The sequence below is a fragment of the Budorcas taxicolor genome, chromosome 4 (genome assembly GCF_023091745.1).
Source record: "Budorcas taxicolor isolate Tak-1 chromosome 4, Takin1.1, whole genome shotgun sequence".
NCBI lineage: Eukaryota > Metazoa > Chordata > Mammalia > Artiodactyla > Bovidae > Budorcas > Budorcas taxicolor.
In genome coordinates, this window is record NC_068913.1 from 65622291 (window position 1) to 65641369 (window position 19079).

Sequence of the window (19079 nt, forward strand, 5' to 3'; positions counted from 1 at the left end):
GACTTCCCTTTAAGAATGTCTGCCAGGGTCCCAGGGCTGGAACGACGAGCAAGATCGGACGTCGCAGAGAAAAGCAATCCTTATACTCCTTCTCGCTCTCCTGATCCAACTTGTTCCACGACCCAGGCAAAGAGAGCGTCTCACCAGGTAGCACCACCAGCTCCACGGAGTTGGAGTGATCCCATCAAGTAGCTCTCCCGCATCCTCTCTCTGTCACCCTCAGAGACGAGCAGAAAAAACGGTATCAGTCCCGTGGCAGAGATCAGGCAGGAGAGAACAGAGGAAAGTAATGCTGCTCACAAAGAGGAGGAAATGATGAAGGAGGCAGTGAGTGGGATGTAGCAGAAAAAGGACAGCAGCGGCGGAAGGGACACCTCCCGACTCAAGCCTAACTCCAAGCCATCTTCGCCCTGTTGTCATAGCACTTTACAACGAACGCTACTGCGCAAGTCAGATAGCCGAGTCCCAATGCCTTCTGGGGGTTGTAGTCCTGAGTGTCTCCGGAGCGCGGAAGACGGAGAATTATTCCTGATTGTTGGAATCAGATTTCTACTGGGCGGAGCTGGAGCGAACCATTGCCTACTCCTCATTAGCGGTGAGACAGAATTAATTCGATTCCCGTTTTCTGTCCTCAGAGCTAGACGCGGGTTCGGAGGAAACCCGCCTCCCGCCTCTGGCGCGGACGAAGCCGCGCCCCGCAATCCAGGCTCCGTCCCCGCCGCACGTGGGTGGGGCTTTCCCCGGCGGGGCGGGGCTCGGGCGCGGCGGGGCAGGGCTCGGGCGCGGCGGGGCGGGGCGAGGCGGGGCTAGAGGCGGGGTCCCAGTAGGTTTCAGGGCCAGAGCATCCCACCCAGCGATCTCTTCTCTCAAACCCGGAGGCGCAGGAGGCCCGGTCCATGGAAGAAGCAACCGCGAGGGTGAGCCAAGTGTGTGCGCCCTGGTGGCTGGGGTGCTGCTGGCCCAGTACATGTTCACCTTAAAAAGGAAGGAATACGTAGTGTGCGTATTCTGGAACTACCCAGAATTTTCTGCTCAATAACAACTCTGGAAAAACACTACCTGATTTCTTTCCTTGGTTCTCCTCTTCTTGATTGTGTAGACCAACTTCTTCCTGCAACGCGATTACATTTCCTTTGTAAATCACAGCTTCCAAAGCCTATGTCATTTCTCTTGACTGTATTTGAATGTCTTAAAAGGCGTCATATACGTCACTCATTGGCCCAGATAACTTCCATTGTTGTGGAATGCAAGGGTGTGTGCCTTTAGCACAGTGAAACTGAAACTGTTAGTCTTTCAGTCGTATTTAACTCTTTGTGACCCCATGAGCTGTAGCCTGCCAGGTTCCTCTGTCCATGGGATTTCCCAGGCAAGAATATTGGAGTGGGTTGCAATTTCCTTCTCCAGAGGATCTTTCGGACCCAGGGATTGAACCCGGGTCTCCTGCAGTGCAGGCAGATAGGCCAGACCCAAATGTTGGAGCTCAGAGCAGAGAAAGTTTTATTACAATGCCATTCAAGGAGAATGGGTCAAAGGTGCTCAAAAAAAGATAAAACAAAATAAAAAACCCTGAACTCCTCTAAATGTTTCAGCAAAAGGCAATTTTAAAGGCAAAGTTGGGGGGAGGTGTCCCAAGGTATGTGATTAGCTCCTGTGCAATGGGGACTGGGGCTCATGATAATCAAGTAGTTAATTTCTTCCATTTTGTGGCAGCTTTTAGCATCTGAAAAACTCAGGAAAGATGCGTGAGATACTATTATCTGAGTACTTCAAACAGGAGCTTTGGCAGAGGATATGGGGGAGAGATCTATCCTGGGAAGGCTCCATAAGGTCATGATCAGTTACACATGAATGGCTAAATCTACATTCATTCAACAATTCTTACTGGCTTCATTGTTAGAGGAAAAGATAATTTCCAAGTTCCAGGGCATATGTCAGTATAATTTCAGATGTCTATGCATAGCTTCTCTGTGTTTGTATCTTCCTGAATAAATTTGAAGAAGTTCTTCACATTTTGCGGCATTAACAGTTTGAATATTTCAGCAAGTATTTCCCTTATGATGTTATTTTTACTTCCTCTTCAGTTTCTTCCATTATTTCAAGGCTGAAAAAATTATATATCACATAGTTTCAAAGCACAACCTAGTTAGGCACCTAACGCTTTTGCATCCTGGTTCTGGAGAAGGAAATGGCAACCCACTCCAATACTCTTGCCTGGAAAATCCCATGGACAGAGGAGCCTGGTAGGTTACAGTCAATTGGGTCAAAAAGAGTGGGACACAACTGAGCGACTTCACTTTCAGTTTCTGTGACCTACTAGTTGTTTCCTTGTGCAAGTCACTGAGCTCTCTGGGCCTCTTTATCACTAAATAAAGATAATACACGTGGGTGGTAACAGCACTCATTATAATTTTTTAGTTAAATGAACTATTATACTATTAAGAGTTTGGTTCAATGACTACATAAAGACTGCACAGTATATACTGGCTTCTCATTTCCAGAACCCAAATCTTATCTGAATTCAATGTATTACACCAGCTATACAACACATGGATCATTGAAAAAGCAAGAGAATTCCAGAAAAACATCTACTTCTGTTTAGTTGACTATACCAAAGCCTTTGCCTGTGTGGATCACAACAAACTGTAGAAAATTCTTAGAGAGATGGGACTACCAGACCACCTTACCTGCCTCCTGAAAAATCTGTATGCTGGTTAAGAAGCAACAGTTAGAACTGGACATGAAACAACAGACTGGTTCCAAATTGGGAAAGGAGTACATCAAGGCTGTATAGTGTCACCCTGCTTATTTAACTTATACACAGTGTACATCATGAGAAATGCCAGACTGCACAAGCTGGAATCAAGATTGCTGGGAGAAATATCAATAACCTGAGATGTGCAGATAACACCACCCTTATGGCAGAAAGTGAAGAAGAACTAAAGAACCTCTTGATGAAAGAAGAGTGAAAAAGTTGGCTTAAAACTCAACATTCAGAAAACTAAGATCATGGCTTCCAGTCCCATCGCTTCATGGTAAATAGATGGGGAAGCAGTGGAAGCAGTAGCTGACTATTTTTTTGGGCTCCAGAATCATTGCAGATGGTGACTGCAGCCATGAAATTAAAAGACGCTTGCTCCTTGGAAGAAAAGCTATAACCAACCTCAGTTCAGTTCAGTCGCTCAGTCATGTCCGACTTTTTCCCACCCTATAAATCACAGCACGCCAGGCCTCCCTGTCCATCACCAACTCCCGGAGTTCACTCAGATTCACGTCCATCGAGTCAGTGATGCCATCCAGCCATCTCATCCTCAGTCGTCCCCTTCTCCTCCTGCCCCCAATCCCTCTCAGCATCACAGTCTTTTCCAATGAGTCAGCTCTTCGCATGAGGTGGCCAAAGTACTGGAGTTTCAGCTTTAGCATCATTCCTTCCAAAGAAATCCCAGGGCTGATATCCTTCAGAATGGGCTGGTTGGATCTCCTTGCAGCCCAAGGGACTCTCAAGAGTCTTCTCCAACACCACAGTTCAAAAGCATCAATTCTTCGGCGCTCAGCTTTCTTCACAGTCCAAAAGCATCAATTCTTCGGCGCTCAGCTTTCTTCACAGTCCAACTCTCACATCCATACATGACTACTGGAAAAACCATAGCCTTGACTAGACGGACCTTTGTTGACAAAGTAATGTCTCTGCTTTTTAATATGCTATCTAGGATGGTCATAACTTTTCTTCCAAGGAGTAAGCGTCTTTTAACTTCATGGCTGCAATCACCATCTGCAGTGATTTTGGAGCCCCGAAAAATAAAGTCTGACACTGTTTCCACTGTTTCCCCATCTATTTCCCATGAAGTGATGGGACCAGATGCCATGATCTTCGTTTTCTGAATGTTGAGCTTTAAGCCAACTTTTTCACTCTCCTCTTTCACTTTCATCAAGAGGCTTTTTAGCTCCTCTTCACTTTCTGCCATAAGGGTGGTGTCATCTGCATATCTGAGGTTATTGATATTTTTCCCAGCAATCTTGATTCCAGCTTGTGTTTCTTCCAGTCCAGCATTTCTCATGATGTACTCTGCATATAAGTTAAATAAGCAGGGTGACAATATACAGCCTTGATGTACTCCTTTTCCTATTTGGAACCAGTCTGTTGTTCCATGTCCAGTTCTAACCGTTGCTTCCTGACCTGCATATAGGTTTCTCAAGAGGCAGGTCAGGTGGTCTGGTATTCTCATCTCTTTCAGAATTTTCCACAGTTTATTGTGATCCACACAGTCAAAGGCTTTGGCATAGTCAATAAAGCATAAATAGATGTTTTTCTGGAACTCCCTTGCTTTTTCCATGATCCAGCAGATGTTGGCAATTTGATCTCTGGTTCCTCTGCCTTTTCTAAAACCAGCTTGAACATCAGGAAGTTCACAGTTCACGTATTGCTGAAGCCTGGCTTGGAGAATTTTGAGCATTATTTTACTAGTGTGTGAGATGAGTGCAATTGCACGGTAGTTTGAGCATTCTCTGGCATTACCTTTCTTTGGGATTGGAATGAAAACTGACCTTTTCCCGTCCTGTGGCCAAATTTGCTGGCATATTGAGTGCAGCACTTTGACAGAATCATCTTTCCGGATTTGAAATAGCTCAACTGGAATTCCATCACCTCCACTAGTTTTGTTCCTAGTGATGCTTTCTAAGGCCCACTTGACTTCAGATTCCTAGACAGCATATTAAAAAGCAGAGAGGTTACTTTGCCAACAAAGGTGCATCTAGTGAAAGCTATGGTTTTTCCCATAGTCATGTATGGACGTAAGAGTTGGACCATGCAGAAGGCTGAGGGCGGAATAATTGATACTTTTGAACTGGTGTTGGAGAAGACTCTGGAGAGTCCCTTAGACTGCAAAGAGATCCAACCAGTCTATCCTAATGGAAATCAGTCCTGAATATTCATTGGAAGGACTGATGCTGAAGCTGAAACTCCAATACTTTGGCCACCTGATACGAAGAACTGACTCATTGGAAAAGACCCTGATGCTGGGAAAAATTGAGGGCAGAAGAAGAGGACGACAGAGAATGAGATGGTTGGATGGCATCACCAACTGGATGGACATGAATTTGAGCAAGCTCTGGGAGTTGGTAACGGACAGAGAAGCCTGGCGTGTGCTGCAGTTCATGGGGTCGCACAGAGCCGGACACGACTGAGCAACTGAACTGAACTGATACATCACATGGCTCACAAGTTTTGGAAAACTGAAAATGTTCTATGGAAGCCTCTCTTTCTTCAAAAACTGAGTGCATCCTACTAATGGGTAACGAGCAGCTCCTGTGTGCCTAGCCACGGGGGGATACGAAATGGACTTGCACAGGTTTCCTGGCCTCCCTGGTTGGAGATGGCGAGGAAGCTGCCCGACCCCGAGAGGGGCCCAGCCACTCCAGAACTGGCCCTACTCCACACGGCGTCCTTAGTGCCGCGACTCCTGGCCGTCGCCAGGGGGCGAGCTCTGGCCTCCGGCACCAGCCAACCTGAAGACAGGGCTCCGATCAACGACTCGAGGCCCCGCCGGCCATTCCGCGGTGCAGGTTGCAGCCGGCCGCGGAGAGGGCACCCGACCCGGCCCGGCCCGGCGGGACGCGGAGCCGCAGCGGGAGGGGGCGCTGCTGGGTCAAGAGAGCGCGGCGCAGAGGAAGTACCGTCTTCGCCGCGCGGTCGGGCAGCCTCAGCCGCGCCGCGCGGGGCTGCGATGTCGTCCCGGCCCGGGCGCGACGATGCGGGCGCCGGGGGCGCGCGGCGGCCCCGGGAGCCCCCGGAGCAAGAGCTGCAGCGGCGGCGGGAGCTGAAGCGGCGGCGGCAGGACGCGCAGCAGCTGCAGCAGCTCAAGCACCTGGAATCCTTGTGAGTCCGTCACGCCCGTCTCCGACTAATACTAGGAATGGGTCGGGGCCCGGGTCGCGCGGCAGGGTCCGCTCGGGGTCGGCGCTTTAGACGGGATCCTTGGACACCTGGGGGTAGGCCGGTGAGCCCCTCGGACCCCGGCGAGCCCCTCGGACCCCGGCGAGCCGAGAGCCGGTTTTGATCCCGGGCGGCGGGACCCTAGACTCCCAGCGGCTGGCGGGAGGGAGAAGGCTCCTCCCCCGAGTCTCGTCCGGGACGCGAGCGGCGGCGGCGGGCGCTTCCCCCGCCGGAAGCGGCGGTTTTAGTCCTCGTGGGGCGGCGGCGGTGCTCGGTTAGTATTCCGGGACTGAACCTAGAAGTGCGACTGAGCGCCCTGGTCCTTCCGCTCTCAGGTCGGGGGCCGCACTGTGAACTGGTTAAAATCCCCATCCTTTTTATTTTTGCTGTTAATAAGGAAAGAGAAAGCCCAGTCCCGTAATGTTCGTGCGGTGACGAAGACAAGTAAAGTGGGGTGAGGGCCTGGCTCCTAACTACTCGGGAGGAGCTGTCAGGTAGAAGAGAGCGTAAACTTGTTCTCTCTGGTCCTTAGGATTTTTCACCAGGGTTAAGGATGAAAGCTACTAAGAGGCCAGTTCCAGCTCAAAAAGAATTAGGACCTGAGTCAGCATGGCCTGACTTGGGAGGCAGTGTGTTCCCCAAGCTCCCGAGGGTTGGAGGAGAGTCCAGATGACCACTGACAGAAGGGTGGGTTGTAAAGGAGATTAAATATAAGGTGGAAAGTTGGATTAATGACCCTTTCGATTCCCTTCTGTTTTTTCCTTCTATAATCAGCTTTAGAGGTCAAACTTAGATTCTAAGTTTGATGTTCAATGAGTTATTTGACTTATTTGTTTCAGGCACTTCTCACTGCCTACCTTCTCATGATTGCTGATGTAAGAAAAGGCCCTCAAGGGTTAATCCTTCATTACTAACCTTTGGGAGCTTTGACACAAAATGCATGCTTTCTTGGAGCCTGGCCTCCTGTGGCTCTTAAACTGAATGTCACTTCATTTGAACAACTGGGTATAAACGGAATAAGCCTTTTAGGTATGCTACAAAGCTTTTTGGATATGGTATCTCCAAAGCAAATTGCTGAAATATTTTCCAGTGGAAAGCTGTGGCATGTCACAGGCCTGGCCTCATTTAGTAAGAATAATGGAGAGTATGAGGGTGAAATTCACTCTGTCGTGTCCAACTCTTTGCGACCCCATGCACTGTTCATGGAATTCTCCAGGCCAGAACACTGAAGTGGGTAGCCATTCCCTTCTCCAGGGGATCTTCCCAACCCAGGGTTCAAACCCAGGTCTCCTGCATTACAGGCAGATTCTTTACCATCTGAGCCACGAGGGAAGCCCATAATGGAGGAATAATAGAAATGTGTATAAATTGAGCAGGTGAGACAGTCCATCAGCAGCCATTCATAGTAACATTAATGCTATGTCTTTAGAGTTTTCTACTTCAAAAATTAAAACATCTCTTTTATCAGGACAGTCCTAAAGAGTGTCAAAAGACAAAACTGCCACACTTTGCAGTTTGACGTCCTTTGTTCAAGGGAAAAACAATCTTGCTCCACAGATTGAGGAAGTACAGTGTTTCATCTGCAGTGGAACACTTCCCAGTTATTTTGGACAGGAGTAAGTTTTACAGGGAGTTTCAAGAGGCAACTTGAAAATAGGGCACGATTGACTAAGGAGTCAGGGATTTCTTTACAAAGCTTGCACGTCCTCTTATCTAGGGTAAGCTAAACTAAGCTAGGTAGCCCTGGGCTAAAGGATTGTGATTGGTATATACTAGGTTTCCTTGACGTGAGGCATTCCCCATTAGGACTGGCTGACTTAGCTTTAGATTTGAACTGGGCCACTCCATTTTGGGGGTCTCAAGGTACGGAGAGGACCTTTGTCCAGAGTTACATGGAGGTTTTGTAAGAGCAGTTTCAACCTTTTTGGCTTTTCTAGATTTCTTTAGGAGTACCCTGATACCCTCAGTTCTTCCGTCTGGTTCTGAGCACTGTGCCGGGCATGGTGATTGTTGAGTGGTTACTGCTGCAGGGAGTAAGTTTCTAAACTGAGCTTTCAGTATCGCCTAAAAGTTTAGTTTCATCCGCCTGTTCTTTTCTTTGGTAGGAGGAAATAGCAAGTTGATTAGAGCAGGAGTGAGGATATAGTTCCTGAAACAAACAAATGACATTGAAATGTTTAAAACAAAAATGCTTCCTATGTAACTCTATAACAGAAATGAGCTAACAGCCTATTAGTGACCCTTTTTTGCCCCTAAGTCCTTTGATTCTCTCTCAGAAATTTATTAGCCTGGACTTATGGCAACATAGGTGTGAGGAAGATGATGTTAATTTCATTTTTCTTTTGTAATTAAACATTGTTTGAGGCAGTGTATTTGCACATAAATAAATGTAAGTGAACAAAAGCTCCCTCCCTCAGGTGATATGTATATGTATAATCTCCCTTTTCCCAGACACACAAATAGAACCATACCAAACATTCTGTCCTGTACACTACTGCTTTCTTGTTTTAACTTAAACTATTTTGGCCTAGTTTTAGGATAATCCGCTATCTATTTGACTATTAGATAAGTGATTAGCCATTTTAGAATTTATTAACGTTTTCCTGATGACATTTTCCGTCATAAAATTCAGAAAAATAATCATCTCTGAATTCACCTTCTGTGTGCAGCAACTTTGGGACTCCCCAGTTTCCAAATTGTTGGAGTCAAGATAGCATTTTGAACCAGTCATAGCACCTCGATGCCCTCTCTCAGTAAAATTCCATTCGAGAAGCATTGAAAAGACCTGAGCTGTTCAGTTATCCTGCCTCTTTTCCTAACTACATTCTTTTTTAAGAAGGGGGTTATATCCATTAGGCAGTCACCTTTAAAAGCCAGACACCCACACTCTGCATTGCATAGTCTAGAATGTGTCAGTGCTTGAAACTGAACATAATTACACCTGAAAGGAATACAGTGTTATATGTTAATTCCATTTCAATTTTTAAAATTAGTTGTTTTTTTGTTTTTTAAATGAACAGGAGCGATGGGTGCTGCTTTTGTAGGTTTGACACCAGAAGCCTTTTCCCCAAGTTCCAGCAAAATAATAAAAAGTGGAAATGAGCTGGGAGCATAGGCCTGATTTGCGTCCTCAGAACCTGAGGGTCTGAGAGCTATATTGGTGGAAGGGAAAGTATATTTGCACACAGTCATCTGCTTCTCTAGCAGTAGTTGAGTGCCACCGACTGCCCTACATCCTTGAGTCCAGAGGGGTCAGTAGGGCATAAAGGGCAGTCAGAGAGCTGAGGAGCAAGTGGCAGTGTGCTCTGCAAACACCACAGGCCAGTGGAGAGGATCTTGAATCCAGAGCTGGGGCAAGGGGTGGGAGGGGGAGCCTCTGGGGTGGATCACCCTCACCTCCTTCCACTATAGCAGACCCTTCCCTCTGGCTTAGCTCCCTCCCTGTTGTGCAGTCCCCATCCTTAGAGCACTCACACCGCTACCCCCATGAGGCTCAGTGTTATGGAAGTTATGGTAGGTAAATCACCCACAAGTGTAATGACAGATTGGAACCATAATTAGCTCAAGTCTCTTCTTCCCTCACATTTTCCCAGCAGTCTCTTGATTTCCCTTCCTCTAAATATAAAATCATTGTCCTAAGAAACCAAGTTAGTTATTATTTGGTCAATTTAAGTGCTGCATCCCAGCAGGATGTCATACAGCATCAGTTTATTCATATTAACATAACATCTCTGGCTGCCGGACATATTTTATTAACTGTTTTTAAAAGTTATAGTGTAGTTTTAGTTTTTACTAAAAATAACCTTTTTTATTTTGGCCTGTAGTTGCTTTTTGGTGATTGAAATGTGTTATGTTCCTATGAACATGATTGATGACCAGTGTTTTTTTTTTTTTTACTTCTAGTTATGAAAAACCTCCTCCTGGGTTTATCAAGGTCAGTGTAAAGTTTGTATTTTTGGTTTTTCTCTGAGACAGATTTGACCAGAGCTCAGACTCAGTCACTTGTTATGAAAAACAGCTGCTAAAGGTTTGAAGCTCCTTTACGGTAGTCCTGTCTCTTCTCTGCAGATGGCAGTCAGTTCGTGCACTTTGGGCTTGTCATAGTCTGTGCCTTTGCAGAAGTTTAATCTGCCTCGTGTCTGTCCCTAAGACACCACTGCAGGCCCCCTGGGTGTCCTCAGCACTCGCTCCCCGTCTTTCTGTCTCCCTTGCGACTGCGTCTTCTCAAAGCTCTGCTGCCCCATGTTCCTTCTGCTGCTTTCTTGACTGTCATCAGTTCAGAGAACAGTGGTCTCTGAGGACATGTGAATCCATCCAGTCCAGCCCCGCCTGGTGCAGAGTCCCTCCTCCAGCACCCCGGCCACAGTGTCAGTGTGTTTCTCTGGGAGTGAGACTTAGAGGACTTAAGGCCAAAGTAACCTTTCCTGTTTGGTAGCTTTTAACTTTAAAAAAAATTTTTTTAGAAAACATTCTTCCATTATAAATTTAATTTTCCTGGAAACTTGAAAAAATCATAAGGTAAAAAACAGCATCTTAATTATACAGTGCAGTTATTTGGTGGTGAAAATACATCTCACAAATACAGGATGTATGAGATTATAAAACATGACAGTGGTCTTCAAGGTCTAATAATCTATTTTACTCTGATACATTGTTTTTATTGTTCCAGGAAACCTTATTTGTTTAATTCTATCTTCTGCCTCATTCCACAAAGCTTCTAAGTTAGCAGAAAATTTTTTGTGATCTTAGAATCTAATTTTTGTGATCTGGAATTAGAATTTGGAGCTCACAGGTCATCCCTGTGTAAACACTAGTAACTTTTCACAAAAACAGCTACTTTATTTTTGTGGTACAGCTAGATCTTCTGGAATAGTTACTTCCGTTTTCTTTCTCAATTATACTCTGTCTTTCTAGCTCTTCAGAGGATAACGTGATGACATAGGGGTCTCCAGCCCATGAGCAAGCCAGGCAGTGCTGTGTTCTCAAGCAGGTGGGAGGAGAGCTCTGGCGCTTTTTTTGCCATAGAGCTTACACACTGTTTCCTTTTTCAGGAAGATGAGACTAAGCCAGAAGACTGTATACCAGATGTCCCAGGCAATGAACATGCCAGGGAATTTCTGGCCCACGCACCAACCAAAGGACTCTGGATGCCACTCGGGAAAGAAGTCAAAGTCATGCAGTGTGAGTGTGGAAGAGTTTCAAGTAACAGACTCGGTTCATGCCAGTTATAGACCACTGTTTACAAACGAGTTCACTCCTTTTAATTCACTCTCACACCATGCTGTTGAAGTCATGGCATGATCTCTAGGCGATAGATGAGGAAGCCGCCTTCCACGTGTTAGTCAGTGTCTAGAGTAAGTGGCAGAGCAGCGCCTTGACTCCAGGGCTTCTGGCTGCAAGGGCAGTGATCTTCCACAGGACTGTAGCTGCTTGCAGAGTCTATCCTTCAGTAATATTCCTGTAACAGAAAGGATATTCCATGTAGAAATGCCATGGGGGACGAAGGATGCATTGGGGGTGACCTTGGGTCTCCTGGGGTCTCCTTGGGTCTCACCTCAGCGTGTCCTCATTAGTGGTGTTAAGGTTTATCCAGATGACCTGAGAGGAGCTGTGGGCCACACAGGGTGGGTCTGGACCAGGTGGAGCTGTGTGCACACCATCCACCACACCAGCATAAGATGGCATTTGAAGAAGGGGTACTGCTGCCTTTAAAGATATTTGTTTGTACAAAGATCCTTCATGCACACAATCAAAATAGCAGTTCTCCCTTTCCTGCATTCTCCTCACCTCAACCTTTTAAAAAGGTTATTTTTAAGTTTATCCCCATGTATCTAGATAACAGGATTACATTCCTGACCCTTGATTTTTCAGATTTCCTTATTATCTGCTCATTTCTAACTGTAGGAGACCAGAACTCAGCTCCTTTTTTCTTCCTCCGTCTCATCTCATACACATGCCCTACTTATCTCATTTCCCCAATAATAGTTATATCATAAATTTAATTAAATAAATACATTGTGTTTATAATTTTCAGAGTTGAATCACGTAGTAAACTGATTATATTTCCTTTTTTAAAAGTTAAGTTTAAAAATCACTCCCCTCTTTGATGGGGTAGTTAGTTGTGCTTTACTTTCCATTTTATTGTTCTTTTCATTGACATGCAAATTAAAAGTGTTTAGTCTGGACCAGAACCAGTTTTACATGAAGTTAATGAAGCTTAAGCTTTAGGACCCCTTCCTTGCACCTTTGAAAGGCCTTTGGAGTTCCAACAGTAGTCCTGTCTTTCTGTAAAATTTACCAAGTCAAGATTCTCCGCAACCCCAAAAGAGCCCTTCTTCTCTTTAATTTATGTTAGCTTCAGACTTCACAAAACTTATATCCATCCCAGATGGAAAAATACATGCACACATAACCCTATTGTCATTGATTTCCATGATCCTACTGTTATCTAAAGCAGAGTTCCTCACACTTGGGGTGGGCCTGATACTCTCTATTTCTGACAAGCTCCCAGGTGATGCTAGTCTTGCTGGTCCACTGACCACACTTTGAGTAACAAGCATTGCCTCTCCTTTAGTAGAGGTTTTGATCACAGATCATATGGATCTGTCTTGATAGCGCACGTCAATTTACAGCATTTAAAATTTCTCCTTTTGTCATAAAGACACATTTGTTTGAAGGGGTTTGCATTTGTATTGAATGCATTTCTTCTTCCCCAGGTGGAACTAACTCAAAATAGTGGGGAGATGCAGAAGGGGCAGGTCAGAGAATCCCTAAACTTCATTTTTTTCCCAGTGGTTTCCTAATACCAACTCTCAAATTGAAATGTGAAGAAAATATTTCCCTGTCACTACATATTTTCATTAGCTGCCAGCATGGAGCACAGTTGGCTAATCCGACCTCTAATTCCTCTTCCTGCTTCCTGACCTCCTTAGTTGGAGTTGCTGAATGCCTGTGTAGTTACTAGTTCTGCGGTAACAAAGCCCCACAGACTGCATGACTTAAACAGGAAGTTTCTTGTCTCACAGTTCTGGAGGCACATGATCCAAGGTCAAGGTGTCCTTCTGAGGGCTGGTGTGGAAAGGATGTATTCCAGGCCTCTCTAAAAATCCTGTCTCCCAGTAAGGGCATTCTGAGGTACTAGTGGTTAGGACTTCAATACAGCGGGACAGCAAAAGGGATGACACAATTCAACCTATAGCACAGTTTAAAAAAATCACACTTTGTTTTTTGCATGGAATTATTTAGTAAGTACTTGGTTCACTTCTAAAACTCTACAATTAAAGGATACTTGAGGAAGTAGTTTCTCTCTTTTTGTTAATTATATGAAAAATTGGAATCTAATGAAGAATATCTTTAACATGATCTACTGATACTTTATCTTGATTAAGTAAAGATATATTGTCTTAAAGAAATATATCCCTTTGTCTTTATTTTAGGTTGGCGCTGTAAACGGTATGGTCACCGAACGGGCGACAAAGAATGCCCTTTCTTTATCAAAGGCAACCAAAAGTTAGAACAGTTCAGAGTAGTAAGTAAAACCCCAGAGTGTCAATTTACATTTACTGGATATGATGAATGTCAGTGAATCAGGCAGTCACCAGTGAACTGGAGTTTCACACAAAATACATTCCCAAAGCCTTTAAGCCAAAGTATCTGGTGTTAACTGCATCTCTATTAAATCAAATTTGTGTGACAGATTAATTATTAACAACAAAAAGATGCTTGTTAAAATGATATTTGCTGTGCCTTGGGAACACTGCCTTTTCCAAAGAGGCATTTTTATCAATTCAGTGAGTCTTTTTGTACTTATGTAAAAAATCATATTTCACAAATAAAATAGGATTCTAGTTTCTCAGCCTTTGTCTAAAGACTACATATTTTTATATCATAAACTGGAAGTATGTATAAATGATATACTCTCTTTGGACGACAATAAAGTCAGTCCATCATTTCACTTTTTTTTTTTTTTTGGCTGAGCCATGTGACATGTAGAATCTGAGCTTCCCAACAAGGGATCAAACCCATCTCCCCTGCATTGAAAACTCAAGAGTCTTAACCACTGGGCCACCATGGAAGTCCCTTGTCACTTTATCTTAACACAGTCACCTCCCAGGTGTTAGTTCACCATTCATGACTATTTCGGTCATTGTAACTATGCTGTTGCTGGATATACTTGGGATTATCCGCATGTCAAACTGGGGTATATAAACATTCTACAAGGATTTTAAGATATTTAAAATATTGGATTTTCATTTTACTAATTTACAGAAAATATTCTGAATAAATCACTCCTACCCAGAATGTCAGCTTTTATAGTACCTTTAACAGATAATTTGATGATAAATCTCAAAAACTTAAATATATTCATATTTTTAAAATTTCAAAGTCTCAATTGATCTAAGGGTAAAACAGAACATCAGTATACACAAGTAATTATAAGAATAACTTTCAGAATTATTTATATGATTAAAAAATAGAAATCAAAGAAAAATAGGAAACAACTGTGGTGTCCAATATACAACATAATTCACTGCAACATATAAATCATACAGCTTTTAAAAATTACATTTGAAGAACTTCCCTGGTAATCCAGTGATTAAGCCACAGTATCTGGTGTTAACTACAGTAATTATGAATCCGCCTTACAACGCAGGGGATATGGGTTCAATCCCTGGTCGGGGAACCAAGATCCCACCTGCTGCACAGCACTCAAGCCCGTACCACGACCTCAGAGCCCACGCACTTGAGCCTGTGCACCATAGGCAGAGGGAAGCTCGCAACCTGCAACGACGACTTCCAAGTGCCGCAACTGAGATCCAACGCAGCCAGATAAATGAACTTTATTTAAGAAGAGAATTATGTTTTAAAAGAATATGTGATGTCATAGGAGGCTATTCATGAAAACATAAGGGAAAAAGAATAGGGTTGTATTGATATACATAACATGATTGTATTTTTTGGAAATATGAATAATGACTAGAAGAAGCACACTAAAATATTAACAGTGGATATCCCTAGGTGGTAAGATATCAGATATTTTTACTCTATGTTTTCTTTGATATGTAAAAAATGTTATAATATTTTTAAAGATAATTCACATGCCATGAAATTTTATGTGTATTCATATTTTTAAATAATTTACGTAGTTTTAAATTATACAAATATAAGAATAAATTCATCTTATTTTAACAGAATGGAAACATTACAGAAAGGTTTTTCACAATTGATTTTTCAAGTCCAATCTTGCCTCTCTCCTCAGAGGGAATTTGTAGTAAGTAGTTTGATGAGTGTACTTCTAGATTTCTCTTTGGTCATATACAGTATGTTTTTGTGCACCTATAAATGAATCATGTATCATTTCCAAGTCACTTGTTTGCTTAATAGTATCACTTGATCATCTTTCCATATAGAACAAATAGAATTATTCTCAACATTTCTAACCTTGAGTAGTACTTAATGATTTTGCCATGGTTTATCTCCTTATGAAGGCTATGTAAATTATATCCTGTATTTGTATAACTGGGAAGTCTTTTTTATAGCCTCTAGGAGTTTGAAATGATGGCAGCCCTTAAGAAGGATTAGAACATGGTGAATATAAAATTACCACAACAGGAGGAAAAAACTGTTTCCATGAAAGAGGGATTTAATTTTAACAGTCTATGAAGCCAAACCTAACCTTAACCTTCTCTAACCTTCAAGGCACATGAAGATCCCATGTATGACATCATTCGTGAGAATAAAAGACATGAAAAGGATATAAGGTGAGATTGTCCTAATGATAACAATATCCTCTTAAACTACGAAATTAAAGCTAGAAACTTTATAAATTTAAAAATCCCAGTATTAGAGGAGCAGTTTAGTAAACTGTGAAATATTTGGAAGACTGGGGTAGTCACTGAAAAAAGCCAATGTGTAGGGAATGATCAGGCCAGCCTGTTCTCCTTGGGTTAACTTAAAGCATCGTGCTTGACTTAGCCTTGACTTGCTTGTGTCATTGATAGTTGGTATTGGCAACTACCATTTATCTTTTCTAGGGTCTTTAAAGATATGAGCTTTTTTTTTTAATTTCTAGACAGGGTGAAAAAACAAGAGGAACTTTTTTGTTGTTGTTGTTTTTTAATATTGTTTTGTTTTCAAATTTGTGGTATTGAATCATCGTTTTAATTTTTTTTTAGTGAAGTATAGTTGATTTGCAGTATCGTGTTAGTACAGCACAGCAGTTCAGAAATATATCAATATATAAATATATACACATACATATATTCTTCAGATTCTCTTCCCTTACAGATTATTACAGAATACTGAATATAATTCCTTGTGCTGAATTATAATTGTTGAGGAGGTAGATTACCTAGCATGGACTTGAGCAGCGGGAGAATGATTTAGGAAAGTATGAATCTGTTAGAAATTATAAAAGTAAGGACTATGGAAATATGCCAGAATACTTAGGACAATGGAAAGAATACAAATGACTTGTATGCTTCTTACAGTCATGTGAAACAGGCATGGATGTAGACAAGAATGGGGAAAAGATACAAAAATAAATGCTATCTTTAATGAGGGGATTAATTTGTGATTTTTTCACCCTCATTACTGCTCTTATATTTTTATCTAAAAATTTTTTTCAAGTTAAGTTGAATATGGTTCTTTGATCAATCTTATGTGTTTAGGATACAACAGTTAAAACAGTTACTGGAGGATTCAACATCAGATGACGATGGGAGCAGCTCCAGTTCTTCAGAAGATAAAGAGAAACACAAGAAAAAGAAGAAGAAAGAAAAGCATAAGAAGAAGAAGAAAGAAAAGAAAAAGAAGAAAAAACGAAAGCATAAGTCTTCCAAGTCGAATGAGAGTTCAGATTCAGAATGACGGAGCCTGGCTTGTTCAGCATTCTCTTCTCCAAAACCAAACACTGTGGCCAAAGATGAGAGGACCCGTGGAGGAAGGCGGAGTCGGAGAGGAACCGGAGAGACGCCCAGAGGGAGGGGCTGTGGAGGCCCAGGTGCGGGTTCTCCCCTGCCTTCCAGGGAGGATGTGAGTTGTGTGTTGCCAGGTGCTAGCTCTGGACACGCCTGACTTCAGGCTGGAGAGGTTTTCCCCTTGTGCTCCTCCCTGCTGATCCCTGTGGGTCCCAACTCCTTAGGAATGCCTCGGGCAGGGCGGCCAGATGAAGGGAGTCTCTGAGGAGCTCCTCCGGGTGCTGCCGTAGGTTCCACCTCCAGGGTGGAGCTGTGTAGAGCTCAGGCTTGATTTCCCTCTGCTGCTGAGGATAATAAAAGCTCACTATTTATTTTTTAAATGCATTTACTTTTTTTATTTCTTAATGCATGCACATGCTCCAAATTTAAAAGGTACCTAAGGTTTAATTATGAAACTTCTATTTCCTTCCTCCCCCAGCTTCCCAGTTCCCTTTCCCAGTGGCTACCAATTTCTTGTGACGTCTTCCAGGAATACTGCCTACATCACAAGCAAGCATAGGGCTTTAAGTATAAATACTATACACATTCATCTCCATGTTATGTTTTAACAGTATAATGTTGATTTTAATAGCAAATATATCCTGCATTGCAGCATCATAGGTACAGTGTCTTCATACAACACATACCGCAAGCTCTGAATGGCCACACAATTCCTTGAAGGTACTACAATCATGTAACCATTTCTCTATCGCAATTCAGTTGCTTCCTGTTTGTCATTCTTCAATTATCGTGATTTGTAATATATATCTGATCACTCACATGACCAGAATATATTTCTCAGATACATTTGATCATTGTCCAGTTTCTGGACACAGCTCCCCAAACCCTTGGGATATCATGTGTGATAAGAGCAATGGGAACAGCTTTTGTTGTGTTTGGTCTCTTGTCCTCCATTCATGACAGAGCCAGAAAAGTGAAATGAGTGTCTTGTTGATTCATAACTAACTCCTTTCCACAACATCTGGGTTTATGTTCATGAGATGACTTTTGGAAGGCACCTAAGGATGCGGGGAGAGGCTGGTTCCCAGGAAAACCAAACTGAACAGAACTGGAACTTGCAGTCCCGCACCCTCATGTGGGGAAGGATTAGAGGGACTGGAGGTTGAATCAGTCACCAATGGCCAGTGATTTAATCAATCATGCCCACGTGATGGAGCCTCCATAGAAGCCCAGGGAGGGACTCAGAGAACATCTGGGTTGGTGAACACACAGAGGTGCTGGGAGAATGCCACGCACGCAGAAGGTAAGGAGGCTCTGTGCCGCTTCCCGTCCCATGTGTTCTGCCCTGTGTATCTCTTCCATCAGGCCGTTCCTGACTTACAGCCTTTTATAATAAATCAGAAATGTAGCGAATTAATTGAATCCAAAGCAGTGAGTTGAAGGCAGAAGCACAGGCAAAAACCTGACTTTTGAGTAGAACCTGAAGTGGAGGAGGCATGTGGCATAGTCCTACACAACTGAGCTCTTGCCATGTGAAATCGTGCATTTCCAGGCAGACAGTGTCAGAAATGAGGTAAACTGTAAGACACTGCTGGAGTCAGGATCTGCAAACCGAGCTTACTGTACCCTTCCTACCCAATCCTTCATTACTCCCACCAATGCATTCCTACCTCCTGGATTCCTATCCCCAACTACCTCTGTAGTTCAGTTGTGTTCTGATGGGCTTGGAATGCTAGTGGAGACAGGGACCACAGGGCAAAATGGGTTATCTTAAGTTAAAACTAAGTTATACATTAAATAGTGTACATTAAATGCCAGTCTCCATACAACTGTGCTGTGCTCAGCCACTCAGCTGTCCGACTCTTTGCGACTCCATGGGCTGTAGCCAGCCAGGCCCCTCTGTCCATTGGGATTCTCCAGGCAAGAATACTACTTAATATTGTGTATAGCAATAATCAATACCATTCAGAAATGTAGAGTATGACCAGGAGAATATCACTACTGTATTTGTCTTGTTGTCAAAGTGCACTGATGCACATGAGGATCACGTTATGCAACCATGGGTTGGGGATACAGGCCAGAACTCTTCCTGATGTTACTTAAGCAGGTCTGAAGCAGAAGTTAATCAGGCCATCACAGACCTTCTAATAAAAGACCAGCTTTGCAAACACTACCTTTTACTTGATTGCCCTCACTGCTATCACTTTTTACATGCTCATTACACCAGCTAG

The 19079-nt window shown here is 43.3% G+C and overlaps 1 protein-coding gene across 1 annotated transcript; it reads left to right on the forward strand.

The window, feature by feature from the left end:
* The first annotated feature begins 5720 nt into the window (after positions 1 to 5720).
* Positions 5721 to 17219, forward strand: RP9 (RP9 pre-mRNA splicing factor). The gene is made up of 6 exons (XM_052638966.1): positions 5721 to 5872; positions 9833 to 9863; positions 10981 to 11110; positions 13366 to 13457; positions 15629 to 15690; positions 16600 to 17219. Exons 1-6 carry the CDS (start codon positions 5721 to 5723, stop codon positions 16796 to 16798), a joined length of 666 nt encoding a protein of 221 aa, XP_052494926.1. The 3' UTR covers positions 16799 to 17219.
* Positions 17220 to 19079: the final 1860 nt, after the last annotated feature.

Coding starts and splice junctions, on each gene's coding strand:
- RP9 (XM_052638966.1), top strand. CDS start 5,721: ATGTCGTCCCGGCCCGGGCGCGACGATGCGGGCGCCGGGGGCGCGCGG. Junction 5,873..9,832: donor CTCAAGCACCTGGAATCCTT/GTGAGTCCGTCA, acceptor TTTTACTTCTAG/TTATGAAAAACCTCCTCCTG. Junction 15,691..16,599: donor AGACATGAAAAGGATATAAG/GTGAGATTGTCC, acceptor TTATGTGTTTAG/GATACAACAGTTAAAACAGT.